Here is a 13,541-nt window from a genome sequence, read left to right on the forward strand (position 1 = left end):
TCTACAACTACCTGAAGGGAGGCTGTAGCCAGGTGGGGGTTGGCCTCTTCTCCCAGGTAACCAGCAATAGAACAAGGGGACACAGTCTCAAGTTGTGCCAGGGTAGGTATAGGCTGGATGTTAGGAAGAAGTTCTTCACAGAGAGAGTGATTTCCCATTGGAATGGGCTGCCCAGGGAGGTGGTGGAGGCACCGTGCCTGGGGGTCTTCAAGAGAAGACTGGATGAGGCACTCAGTGCCATGGTCTAGTTGACTGGCTAGGGCTGGGTGATAGGTTGGACTCGATGATCTTGGAGGTCTCTTCCAACCTGGTTGATTCTATGATTCTAGGTGGGGCAGGTTGAGCCAGTGCTGTGGCAAACATCAAGGTGAAAGCAGTTTTGCCAGGGGAACATGAAGTTGGTGTCTGTCTGTGGACAGTGGTCCCCTTCCAAGCAAACTGGTTCTCCCTCATATTTCATGAGGTCTGTTGTTATTTGTACTGACTGCATAGTCAGCTGGTACTTCATCCAGTGACCTGAAATGGTTGGCATGGTCAAGGACCTTAGTAAGTGAATTCACCTCGGGGGAATCGCTTAGCCTGGGCCTTGTGAGGCTGTTTGGGGGCAGCTGGGAGCCTTGAATGCTGTGCTTTATTCCCTCTGCTCAGCTCCTCAGTGGCTGACTGTTCTGGATGGCTATTTCTGGTAATAATACACAACTGTATTAGAATGCATAGGAATTCGAGTGCATCTTTCACCAGAGCCTGCACTTTGATGAGCTAGGCAAGATCTTCCCTAAAAGAAAAGGGGATGACCTCCCTAAGGCCAGCAGTGAGGAACTGAGAGAAGGAGCTGTGTGCTGAGGAGGGGATGGATTCCTGTAGGGCTCTTTCACATGCAAGAATGTCCCCAGCTGGGAATCGTGCCAGTAAAATGTAAAACTAACACTCTGTTTTGGAGGCTGATGCAGGCAGATAAGAGTCTGGGGCTGTTAACTAATAACTACAAGAGGGGCAGTGATAAAGGCTGCCTGTCTCCTTGGGGACAGGAATTTGCAGGTTTCTTCATGCTTAACCCCATTCAGATGTTGTTGCCTGCATTAGTGATTAATAACTCAGATGTTCTAGTGTTTTCTACTTCCCTGACCGTGAGCAACATGGGAAAGCCACTGGAGAGCTCAACGTGAGCCACGCAGAAGCATCACAGAGCCTTGCCTGCTTTGTAAAGAGAACAGGAGAGGTTATGTGGCGCTGCCTATGAGCCTGGGCAATAGCAGTCATAATGGTGGCCTGGGCCTGCCAAAGCACATGGTGCCTCCTACCACAGCTGCCTTTGCTATCCAAAGGACTTGATGTTGTCTCCAAATAGCAGCTGATCTACACAGCATCTCTACTGTCCAGGGATTGTCCTCTCTGAGATGCTGCTAGGACTATATTCCGCACTGGGAAGACCACACCTCAAGTGCTGTGTCCAGGTTTGGGCACCACAGTATAAGAAGGGTGCTGAGGTGCTGGAGTGGGTACAGAGGAGGGCAACAAAGCTGGTGAGGGGTTTGGAGAGTGTGTCTTATGAGGAGAGGCTGGGGGAGCTGTGATTGTTTAGCCTAAAGAAGAGTCTGAGAGGAGACCTCGCAACTCTCTGGCTGCCTGAAAGGAGATTGCAATGAGGCTGCTGTTGGCCTCTTCTCCCAAGTAACTAATGACTGGATGTGGTAATGGCCTTAAGCTGCACCAACGGGATGTTTAGATTGGCTATTAGGAATAATTTCTTCCCTGCAAGAGTGGTCAGACATTGGAATAGGCTGCTCAGAGAGGTGGTGGGGTCACCATCTCTGGCAGTGTTCAGGTAAATTGTGGATGTGGCACTTTGGGACATGGTTTAATGGCCATGGAGGTGTTGAGTAGAAGGTTGGACTTGATGTTAGAAAGGTCTTTTCATGCTTTAATGATTCTATGGCTTTGGGCTAGGCTCTGTGCACACTTGCTTTTGGGAGGTCTACCTGTCCTGACAGGCACAGGGACACATTGGTGGGAGGCCAAGTACCTCCTCCAACATGGAAGCCCTGAGCAGGGGTGGGAAGCGTGTTGGCTCAGTGCAAGGTGCTGCTGGGTCAGAGCGGGAGGGCTGCACAGGAATGTTGCTGATAAGTTGGGAGGGAGGACCGCGAGAGGGGGGAGGGCTGCAGAAGGTAGTGTACAGGCAAAGGAGGAGCTTCTTGTGTAAAATAAACGCTGAGTTCCTTCTGGTTTTGTTGCTGTGGTTGGAGGTGCGCTGCAGCTTGACCAGTAGCTCTCTTGGGGACTCGTGGTGGCCTGTCTTGTGCAGGAGGTTGCACTGCACTGTAGCAGAGTCTCTTCTGCTCAGTAAGGGAGGAATCTCCACCGGGGAAGAGCAGGAAAGGAAAAGCCGTTGTCTCTTCAGAGACAGATGCCTGCACCTTTTCTTGCCAAAGCCTTGGGGGCTGTGGATGGTTTAACTCCAGTTGCCCTGCCTGCCAGGCTGCCAGAACGGGTGGGTTGCTGATGGAGATCAGCAGCCCTGCAATGAGCATCCACCTCTCCTGCACCAATCCCAGAGCTAGCCAGCTCAGGGCCAGCACCCATCTCTTCTTGGGTTTTAACCTTGCCACCATCTCCCAGCTTCTGCTTTTTCCCTCCTAAGCTACTTTACTGCAGGCTTTTCAGGACAAACTTTTCCTCCTCCTCTGGGATAAGTAAGTAGCCCCACTTGGTGGTGGGATAGGACTGGAGAGCTTCCCTCTCACTCTGGGGAGTGCATAGGATCATTGAATGGTCTGGGTTGGAAGAGACCTCCAAAGGTCATATAGTCCAGCTGCCTCTACAGTCAGCAGGGATGTCCTCCACTAGATCAGGTTGCCCAAAGCCTTGTCAAGCCTCACCTTGAATATGTCCAGGGATGGGGCCTCAACCAGCTCCACGGACAACCTGTTGCAGTGTTCCACCACCCTCATGGCACAGAACTTTTTCCAAACATCCTATCTAAATCTGCTCTTCTCTAGTTTGAAGCCACTGCTCTCATCCTATAACCGCAGGCCTTTGTAAACAGTCTCTCTCCAGCATTCTTGTAGGCCCCTTCAGGTACTGGCAGGCTGCTGTTAGGTCTCCCTGGAACCTTCCAGGCTGAAGAGCCCCAGCTCCCTCAGTTTGTCTTTGTAGCAGAGATGTTCCAACCCCCTGATAATTTTCACAGCCCTCCATCTGGACCTGCTCCATCAGGTCCATGTCCTTTCTGTGTTGCGGGCTCCAGAGCTGGACACAGCACTCCAGGTGAAGTCTCACCAGAACAGAGCAGAGTGGCAGAATCACCTCTCTGGATCTGCTGGCAATGAATCTTTGGATGCAGCCCAGGTTGCTGTTGGCCTTCTGGGCTGCAAGCTCACACTGCCTGCTCATGTCCAGCTTCTCATCCACCAGCACCCCCAAGTCCTTTTCCACAGGGCTGCTTTCTATCTCCTCATCCCCCAGGCTGTATTGATAGTGAGGATTGTTCCGGCCCAAGTGCAGAGCCCTGCACTTGTCTTTTTTAACCTGATGTGATTCCAAGGGCTCAACCCCTCCTTGCCCATCATATCACCTTCCTTCCTTCTGACTGGCTGTGGTAACTCTGAAAGAAAACATCTCTTGTTGTAGGTGTCTTGTAAAGGCCTACAAGTACTTGTGTGTGCTTGCAGGTCTCTAGCTGGACGTGTGCTGGGGCTTTGCTCTCAGAGCACTGTATGAATATTAACTCGTACTTCCTTGATAGAAGCTCAGTAATGGCCTTTCAGGCTGCACGTTGGCATGTGAGAAGCTGGGCTGGGAAAATTATTCATTTGTCCCCTTGGCACAAAGAGGAGCCGTGGTGGCTGGGAATGGCATTCCTTCCTGCTGTGAGCACACACCAGGCTTCCACAGTGCTCAGCCCCCTACGAGCGTGTCTGCAATTAGAAAATTCCTGTCTTCAGGGGTTTGTGACCTCACAACACGAATTCAGGGGTGCCCAAAGCCATGATGGAGCTGGGCTTTTCTACCAGCTCCCACACAGAAGTGACCTGATAACTGCGAGGTGCTGCGAGCATGCAGCGTAACAGAGCAAGCCAAGAGGCAGGGCACTTGGGAAGGAGGGTCATGGGGGGCTCTAAGGGGAGCAGCTGTGAGTCTGTCTGATCCAGTATGGTGCCTGAGAGCAGCCAGTTTCTGTGCCTTTGAGGAAGTCTTAAGATGAATGCAGTGAAGAGACAAGCAGAGCTCTGCTTTATTCCTTGTCTCAAGAGCTTCCAAAAATCCTAATTAAACCAGTTCCAAATTATCAGTACTTTCCTTATCATTGTTTTCTCTTCAGCACCACCCCATGCTGGAGGGAGGAGGGAAGTGTTATCGTTTTGGAGCTTGCCATCCTTAGATACCACTAAGCGGCTCCTGGCTCTTGGTTACGCTGAGGAAGAAGCCTTTTCACTACAGCAGCTTGCATGCCAGAAGGGTGGTGATAGCTCAGCTCTGGTCACCATGAGGGACAGGCAGATCAGGAGCAGTTTTGGTGGAGTTTGGCAGGGTGCTGTAGGCACTTACTCATTTGTCAGAGGTGTCCAGAGCACATGGAAAGCTCCTTCTGCCAGGGATGTAGGACACTGTGCTCTGTTCCAGGTGGATGCTGGCCTGTGTTATATCCACCTGGTTCCTGGCATGACTGGTGGTCCTCTTTCTTCTTGGTCTGTCCCCAGAGACTTGCTCTGAGGTAGTGGTGCTCTGTATAATGTCCCACCCATCAGTCTTAAATTCCATGTGTAACATTTTTAATGGGTTCCTTGGAGTACACTTCAGATTCCCTGTGCCTCAGGTTGCTCCCTGATGTCTCTTACTCTTCATCTGACCTGCAGCTGAACTGCTCTTCCCTCCTCAGCACAGGAAGGGGTTTCCACCTACATGCGCATGTAGGTGCCTCACAACAGTGGCTCTTGGTGCCAGGAGTGCAGGCTGCACCCTGGCCTGTGGGTGGAAACTTGTGGGTTTCTGGCCACTCATATTTCTCCTCCTTGCCTTCATTCTGTTTCAGAACATGAGTGAAAACTTGAAGGACTGTTTGATCCAGACCCAGACTTCCTTAGGGGAGATGGTAACGATAAAAACAGAGGCCTGCTCTCCGTGCCGGGACCAGGAGTATGGACAGCCTTGGTATGTGGCCTAGCTTTGCTCTGCTGTACTCTGCTCCCCTTCTCTCCACCTTTCCTCTCGGCTTCAACTTGGTTTAGAGGAATGTACTTGAACTTCTCAAAGTTACAAGCCTAATGAAACCCTCCCTTGTGAAGTCTGCCTTGAGGTGTGTGACGGGGGTGGGCACCTACTCGTGTTAGGTATGTGTCTGCTGTGTTTGTGAGTTCAGGTCAGGCCTTATGGTGCTGCCACATGCTGAGGGTGCTGCCTTGCCTTTGAGCAGCACGTTTGCTGGGCTGCAGCACAGCCCTGCTGCCTCTGCTAGTGGAAGTATCTTCTACAACATTCCTGCTTCATGTGCTATGTGTGGAGGAGCTCTGGCTGAAGCCACTGTCTGCTGTAGGCTTTAGCCTTAAGCCACCTCAGATACCTGCTTTTGACAGGTTGGATGGCAAGTTGGATCATTTCTGTGCTGCAGCTCTGGCCTAGTGGAGGATGTGCCTGCCCATGGCAGGGGGGTTGGAACAGGGTGACCCTTGGGGTCCCTTCCAACCCTGACAATTCTGTGAATAAGAGGGCTACATAGATCCTGTTACCTTTGCTTCTTTCTGTGTGGAGTCCCAGTATCATGGTTGTTGGTTACTGTTATCTCTCTCTGGTTCCTTCCCCAGCTCTGGAAGGCCTGACACGCAATCCATGGAGGTGGAGTCCAAGAAACTGAAAGGGAAACGAGATTTGATCATGACCAAGAGCTTCCAGCAAGTGGATTTCTGGTGTAAGTGTCTTGTGGGTGAGGGAAAATCAACACTGCTGCTTGTATAGACCTTGGTCTTTCTTCGTTGGTGACCTGCTGGTGTGGGGCAGGGAGCAGGGAATCAAAAACCCAGAGCCAAATTTGTGCTTTCCTGAAAGGACCAGCACATTTGCTAGGGAAGCTGTTGCACAGAAGCAGCTTGTCCCTCATGGAGGGGCATACAGTGCTAGGGAGGTAGGTGGGAAGTATGCTGGAGACATGCAAATGAGAACTGGGAAGCAGCAAGAGTCAGCAAAATCCAAAGCTTGAATTCATGAACTGCAAAGGGAGTGTAGCAGAGATGACAGCTCTTTGCCCTCTGTGTTCTGGGAAAGAAAAGTAGTGCCAGTTATGTTGGCATACCTACAGAATATCACAGCATAGGCCTGAGCCCATGACTGGGCACTTGGTGGATGCCTGGGTGCTGCCTTTCTCCCAAGCACAGAATGAATGCTGTGTGATGAGGGTGATTGCTTTTGGGGATGTTTAGTTTAGTTCCTCAATGGTATGTGGGGAATCAAACCTTCCCACTGCTGCTGACCAGGGGTGTGTGAGGAGATCCTGACCTCTGTCTCTGCAAACAGTGCTGGGGCTGTTCCCTCTGTGTGGCTGTTGGTGGTGAATCTGTGGGAGGCACCAGGGCATTAGTTGGGTGGGTGTGGGTTGAGGCAGAGCCCTTGGTGAGAGACATGTGGACAAGTGAGCAGCTGGTGAAGCATCTGCCTGAGTGGAGGCTGGGCTTTGGGGACGGGCTCAGGTAGCCCGTGGGAGGGCGGGGAGCTGGGGTGCGCTGCCGCGTGAGCCTGTACGGGCATCCCACCTGCCCAGCCTCACCCCTACTCCCCTCACCTCGCAGTCTGCGAGTCCTGCCAGGAGTACTTCGTGGATGAGTGCCCGAACCACGGCCCGCCAGTGTTCGTGTCGGACACCCCCGTGCCTGTTGGCATCCCTGACCGGGCAGCGCTGACCATCCCACCTGGAATGGAGGTGGTGAAGGAGCCCAGCGGGGAGAACGACGTGCGCTGTATGAATGAGGTGATCCCCAAAGGTCACATCTTCGGGCCCTACGAGGGGCAGATCTCTAGCCAGGACAAGTCTGCAGGATTCTTCTCATGGCTGGTGAGTGCCCTGCCTTCCCAGCAAAGTGACACCCCAGCCATGCAGCTCAGAGCTGGGAGGACTCACAGCATGTTAGGGGTTGGAAAGGACCTCCAGAGGTCTTTTGGTCTTACCCCCCAGGCAAAGCTGGGTCACCTAGGGCAGGCCACACAGGAACATGGCCAAGTTGGCTTTGAAAGTCTCCAAGGAAGGAGACTCCACAACCTCTCTGGACAGCCTGCTCCAGTGCTCCCTCACCCTCACAGCAGAGAAGTTTCTCCTCATGTCGAGGTGGAACTTCCTGTGCTCTAACTTACATTCATTATTCCTTGTCCTGTTACTGGGTGCCACCACAAAGAGCCTGGCCCCTTCTTCTTGACACCCACCCCTCAGATTTTTATAGACAGTAATCACATCCCCTCTCAGTCTTCTGTTCTCCAGACTAAATGGCATCAGTTCTCTGTCCTTCTTTATAAGAGAGGTGTTCAAGTCTTTTAATCATCCTTGTAGGTTCACAGGCCTGTGGAGTCAGACTTCAGCCATCTTACCCCTTCTCTGAAGATCTGGCAACCCAGTAGACAGACACTGACCTTCCATAATTATTACCAGCTGAAGGGCAGAGGTACATGAAAGGGGACCATGTGCCATGGCAGAGCTATGGGAAGCAGAACTCACTTTTCCTTTCCCCTTTGCCATATTCTTCCATTTAGGGCTCTTCCAATAGGTTTTCTGCTTTGGTTGTCACTTTGAGAGTAGAAGAATGACAGAGCTCTCTCATGGGCCTGCAGCACTCCTTCCCAGCCCACTTGAGCAGAGCTCAGGAAAGAGGAGATCAGGAAGCGAGATCTACATGCAGACTCTAGCACCAAACCTGTATTTTTTCCCCTAGTACTAGAGCCCTTGTTTGCCCCATGATAGAGATGTCCCTAGATTAGTGGATATTAGTTACAATGAGAAATGAGATGTGGAACTTGAATTATAGATGGGAAAAAAAAAAACAGAGAGCAGCTATTGTAATGAAATAGTGCTTAGGGCTTTCTGTCTGTAAAACAGATGTGTGTCTGAGCCCTGTCATGGAGGAGAAGTCAATCGTCTACATACCTCAGGACTGGTGAGAGTCATGTCAGCTGCACCCCTAGTTTCTTTGTCCATGAGATGGTGACTCCAAGTCAGTCCAGAGCAGCTTCCACCCACATCCAGGGCAGCATCCTGTGGTACTTGGAGAGCTGAGGTTTATGGCCTAGTTTCATGTCCTGACTTCAGGCCAGAACTGCAGTAGTGACTACAAGACAGAGCTCAAAGAGTGGCAATCAGTGGTGCCAAGTCCAGCTGGAGAGCTGTAACTAGTGGAGTTCCCCACGGATCAGTGGTGGATCTGGTGCTGTTCAACACCTTCATCAATGACATTGATGAGGGCACAGATAGACAGACAGAGTCTGCTCAGCAAGTTTGCTGATGACACCAAACTGGGAGGCCTGGCTGATACAGTTGAAGGCTGTGCAGCCATCCAGCGAGACTTGGACACACTGAGAGCTGGGCACAGAGGAACCAAATGAGGTTCAACAAGGACAAGTGCAGAGTCCCGCACCTGGGGAGGAATAATAAACTGCACCAGTACAGGTCCCTTCCAACCCCTGACATGCTGTGATCCTGTGATTTGAGAGTCACAGACCTTCTCCTGTCACCTGTCCTGACATGCTGTGTCTGCTGTCTCACTCTGCAGATTGTTGACAAGAACAACCGTTACAAATCCATTGATGGGACGGATGAAACCAAAGCAAACTGGATGAGGTGAGTCCAGTTCTTTTCTGCTTTCCCTTTTGGGGTTCTGTCTTCCAGAGAGAGGCCATCAGATGCTCCTTGTTTATTTGTGTGACAGAAAACCAAACCAAAATGCCACAACCTCTTCTGTGAAGGAAGCGCTTGAGCTCTTCTGGTGTTTATCGTGATGAGAATCCTTTGGAGTCAGATCCAATGAAAGAGACTTAAGGGGGTGTGTGTGGAGGGTGGCTGTTGTCTGGAATGAGGACAAGTGGTGAAGATGATCCTGCTTACCTGCTCTTCGAAATGCCAGCAGGTGTCAGTCCATTTTTGTTTTGGTTTTTACTTTGTGTTTAAATATTTGCAAAATGCTTTGCATTATCCTCAAGGTAAAGTTGGATACTGTTTGGGGGTTGTTGTGCTTTCCCGTTTGGCAGACGTTGCACGAGTGCTTGGTTTGTTTTCTTTCTGGACTGCCCTTGAAACGACTGTCTTCGGTGGCTGTCAGTAGTAGAGTCAGCTTCACTGTGCGAGGAGAAAGCCGTTTCTGCTGCTCCGAAGGAGGACAGCAGAAGTGGTGCCTGTGCTTGTGCTCCCTCTGCTGGCACTGGGACTCCGAGCAAGGGAAAACCCAAATTCCAATCGAGAATGGGGCTGGGGTTGGTTTGTTAGCTGCTGCAGTAAGGGAACGTGTTCAGCCATGCTGCAGTGCTTCAAGTCTTGGCATATGCCTGCAAAATAGGTCACTCCTGAGGCCTCTCGAGGTGGAGGCAAAGCACCCGAGTGCCTCGTGTGGTTGGTGAGTCACCAGATCTCTGAGTGAAACCACCTACTGCTGCCTTCTGAGGGCCTATCCCACAGGTCTGCTGTCAGGGGTGGATTTCGGACGTGGTCGTTGTCAGGAAGGCTTCTTCATACAGAAGTAAAGCGGCGTGGGAATTAACTGCTTTGTTGGCCTGAGTGTCTGGAGTTTCCACTCTCTGCAGGGCTAAACGCAGGCTGACCTAAGCTGCTCAAATCTGGTTGCACCACTTTTGCTCTATTCGACTGTTAATTTAGAGAGCAGATGTTCTGACACTTAACATGTGTAAAAGTTCAGCAAAGGATCCCATTTTTCTGTAAGAATTCCAGCTGATACAGCTCTTCGCTGCTGCATGACAGAGTGTCTAGACCTGGGCCAAGGCTGGAGTTGTCACTCCAGACAAAAACAGTGGACAGAGAGGTAGGAGGATATAGATTTGAAATAAAGAATGCCAAGTTCCAAGATCAGAGTGAGATTTTATGCTTAGGTCTGGCTCTTTCTGTGATCTGGATGACACTGAAGCTAGGGAAAAACAAGAGTCTTGGAAAGCAAAAACCCCATGATGAACTCTTCTTCCTACTGCCATGGACATAATCACAGACTATTAGGGGCTGGAAGAGACCTTGAAAGACCATCCAGTCCAAGCCTCCTAGAGCAGATCACACAGGAACACATGCAGTTGGTTTGGAATGTCTCCAGAGGAGACTTCGCAAGCACCCTGGGCATCTTGGTGTCTGGATTTAAATGAGCACTGCTCATGGTGCCAGCACCAAAGAACAGAATCGTTTTGTTTAAACTTGTATTTGCTATGGTTAAGGCTCCAGACAAGTGTGACCTGGTCCATTCTGTACGGCCTTGAAAGGTGAGAAGGTCGTGGTGGTGTGGAAAGGGGATGCTTGCAGCTCAACTGGGGAAGGGTGTGTCAAAGGTCCTGTCTGGACTTTTGCTGATCTTTCTGGTTTTACTCTTGGAAATTGCTTTGCATAGCAGTATTACATAGAGTCTGACTGTCAGTGCAGGTGGAGGTGGTGGTCTTCAAAGAGCTTTGGTTAGGCTTGTTAAAGCAGCTTTCAAATAGAGGTGCAGTTCATTCCCTGCACTAGGACTTGTCCTGTCAGGGGAAGCCAGCACTTTTCTTGTCTTTCAAACAGTCCTCTTTGCCATCGCTCACAGATAGAGTGCTTTGCAAAGCAGATAACCCCCCCCTCTGGCTAGGTGGGTTCGGAGTGGGGAAGGCAGCATGGGCTGCCTCCTCTCTCTCTTTGTAGATGTGGCTGTTGTTTTTGTTGTCCCACTGCCACATCCGAGTCCACTGTCCTGTTCCCACTGAGGACAATGTGTACCGTGCAGCACTTGCTGGTTTAACTCCAAGTGACTGTTTACTTGGGGCACTGGGTGAGAGAGGAAGTAGCACCAAGCATAGCAGATGGCATGGCAGTGGTGACATCCTCTTGCCCTTTCCCTCTTCAGACAGCCAAGATAACTCCTGATGCTGGAAGCATGTTCTCCTAAGCTACTTGCTGGCACTTTTCATCTCTATCCAGACTGAAGCTCTGTTGTTTCCAATACTTTATGAAACTCCATGGCTTTGACCTGCAGGGAGCTGTGCAAACTTCTTCCTCTTTTACTTTTCTGAGGGCTCATGGTGACTGATTGCAACAGATCATAGCAAACCTCAAGTGCAATTGGTGCTTTCTCGGGCACAAATCATAAATTGCTGTGGGAGGGAGCACCTGGGGATTCTGAAGGGTAGTGCAGAACCAACCCTTGTTCCTGGTTACTTCTGAGGAAATTCTGTTACCCATTTTTGGGGGACCTCTGAAAAATAGGTGGGCGTGACCAAAATTGAAATCAATTCAGAAAGTCCAAGAAATGTTCCTCTGTGTATGCATCACTTGGCTCAGACTGGGGTGCAGGATGGAAAGTACCAGCAAACCGGTGGTGCTGAACTGAATGGGAATGCTTCCTGTATGGGGTCTCCAGGCTAGTTTGGGAAGTTCTAGTCTGTGTCCCTTCTTACATGAGTACCTAGAGTCTCAGACTTATGGCAAAGTTCAAACTCATCTTTCTTTCCCCTTTCTGTCTGTGTGAGAATGCTGGTGCAAGACTTCCTCACTTCTTTCTCCCTTGCTGCCTTCTCTGCCCCCTTTCCTCACCAAAGATAGTATTAAAGAGATCATGGGGAGCAAGGCTGTTCTGTAAGCCTTCCTTATGATGGAGATGTCTCAGATTTGATCTTCATGCAGCTTGGAAGGCAGCTCTGGTCAGGTGCTCCAATGGCCAGCTCAGAGCTAGAAAAACATAGATCTGACAGTCTTTTAAGTACTGAGCAGCCACTTTGACTTTAGAGGACAGTTTAACAATAGAAGTGTATTAAAATTCAGGGTTAGTTGTGCCTGCCTATGTGAAAGGGAGAGCAAAAGCCACCAGCCTGTGGTGCACAGCTCATTTTGTTGAACACTGGACCGCCTCTGTTCCCTCTCAGCAGGTGGAGCAAATGTTCTTACCCCTTACAGACTGACACTTCTGCAGAGGAAAGGGATCCTAAAGTCCTGCAGGCCTGTCATCCCTGTTTAGAAAACAAAAGAAAAACTATTTCAGAACTCTGGGGAAAATGTCTCCAAGGCCAAGAAGAGTGGAGCTTGGTTCATATCATTGTGGGATGGTCCTTAAGTGCCACTGCTCACATGCTTTATGGTGCCACATCTGCGTCTAAAGCAATAGCTGCACTGTCTCCTGCTTCCGGACTGACCTGGGCTGAAGTATGATTTGACACACCTGCAGCTGGAGCTCCTCTGGAGCTTGCTCAAACCCACACAGCATCCCCAGAGAGGTATCAGTGACTGCTCCCAGGGGCATCCTGCATGCTGGAGGAAATGCACTGGGGAAAAAAAGATCCCTCAGGCAGTTACAGTGTCTGTGTTTTGATGAGGAGGAGGAGGTTAATGTGCCTGCTGGGAAGGCAGCAGTAATTGAATTTGTGATTAAAACTGCCCAGAACTCATTACTCTTTGTGTAGTGAGTTTGCTGCTGGAATGCTTAAGTTACCTTAGATAGGTTTGACCCAAGTCGTGCTGGAGCAAATGAGTGAAAATGCTGAAATGTGAACATCCAGGTCTACCACAGATTGTCCTAAGCTCTTGTTGGGGTACCCTGTCTGGAAAGGCTCAAGGTGCCCACCAGTGCAGCTTGGCTGGTGGCAGCAGCCATGGGTAGGGCAGAGAGATGCAGATTTTGCAACCCCACCAGCAGCTCTGAGCTGCTCTGGAGAGATATGTCTTCTGCCAGCTCAGCCTAACCCAGGGCCACCTTCCAAAATCCTGTTAGTCCTTGTCAACGGAGGAGCTTCTCGGTGGAAGTTTGTTTCCACCACACGGAGGCACTGGTGATACTGTCACGGGTACGGACAGAGAGTGTCCATGAAGCCCAGGTTTGCTGACTGTGATCAAAGTCCCTTGCTCAAGGTTCCACCTGGCCTTTTCCCTCCTCCCAGTGTGCAGCTGGGAGAACTCCTGTTTTCCTCTGAAGTTTGGGTTCTTCTTTCCCCCCCGCCCAGGTCAGGGTAGCAAGTACTTTGCTGACCCTCCATCAGTTCATTAGCATCTTCCCTACGTGTTCATTCTGTCCCTCCATAAATGAAGCTCCTCTAAAACAATATTTCAAGGATCCATTGATGAATGTCCAAGCAAAATGCATCTGTACACTTAGCTTTCAGCTACCCCTCTATGTGGCCTGGATTTGAGCAGCATTCCCTGTTGGTTTTCCAGCTTTTACCAAGGTTAGCAGCTTCTGACACTCTGATAGTGGAGGGCAGAGTGTCTGAGGTTTGTTAAACAGCAGTGTCACCACGATAAGGAGAAACTGGAACCACATCTGACAAGGGTCACTCTGCCTTTCTGTAGGCTTTTCTTGGTCTGCAGCAGCCCACCAGCACTTTTCACATGAGGGCATCCCAAG

General features: G+C 50.5%; 2 protein-coding genes across 6 annotated transcripts in view; one reads left to right on the forward strand and one right to left on the reverse strand.

The window, feature by feature from the left end:
- The window catches only part of SYT13 (synaptotagmin 13), a 184,593-nt gene that overhangs the window by 117,815 nt on the left and 53,237 nt on the right, over positions 1-13,541 (reverse strand). The window lies entirely within an intron of this gene.
- The window catches only part of PRDM11 (PR/SET domain 11), a 43,789-nt gene that overhangs the window by 11,188 nt on the left and 19,060 nt on the right, over positions 1-13,541 (forward strand). For 4 of the 5 annotated variants that reach the window (XM_064144334.1, XM_064144342.1, XM_064144324.1 and 1 more), the window contains exons 2-5: positions 5,033-5,151; positions 5,802-5,905; positions 6,780-7,042; positions 8,745-8,812. In XM_064144334.1, coding sequence (XP_064000404.1) covers positions 5,036-5,151; positions 5,802-5,905; positions 6,780-7,042; positions 8,745-8,812 — 551 coding nt within the window. In that variant the 5' untranslated portion in view covers positions 5,033-5,035. The remainder of the gene's footprint in view (positions 1-5,032; positions 5,152-5,801; positions 5,906-6,779; positions 7,043-8,744; positions 8,813-13,541) is intronic. The other variant, XM_064144352.1, reaches the window with a different exon arrangement.

The sequence above is a fragment of the Pogoniulus pusillus genome, chromosome 1, assembly GCF_015220805.1.
Source record: "Pogoniulus pusillus isolate bPogPus1 chromosome 1, bPogPus1.pri, whole genome shotgun sequence".
NCBI lineage: Eukaryota > Metazoa > Chordata > Aves > Piciformes > Lybiidae > Pogoniulus > Pogoniulus pusillus.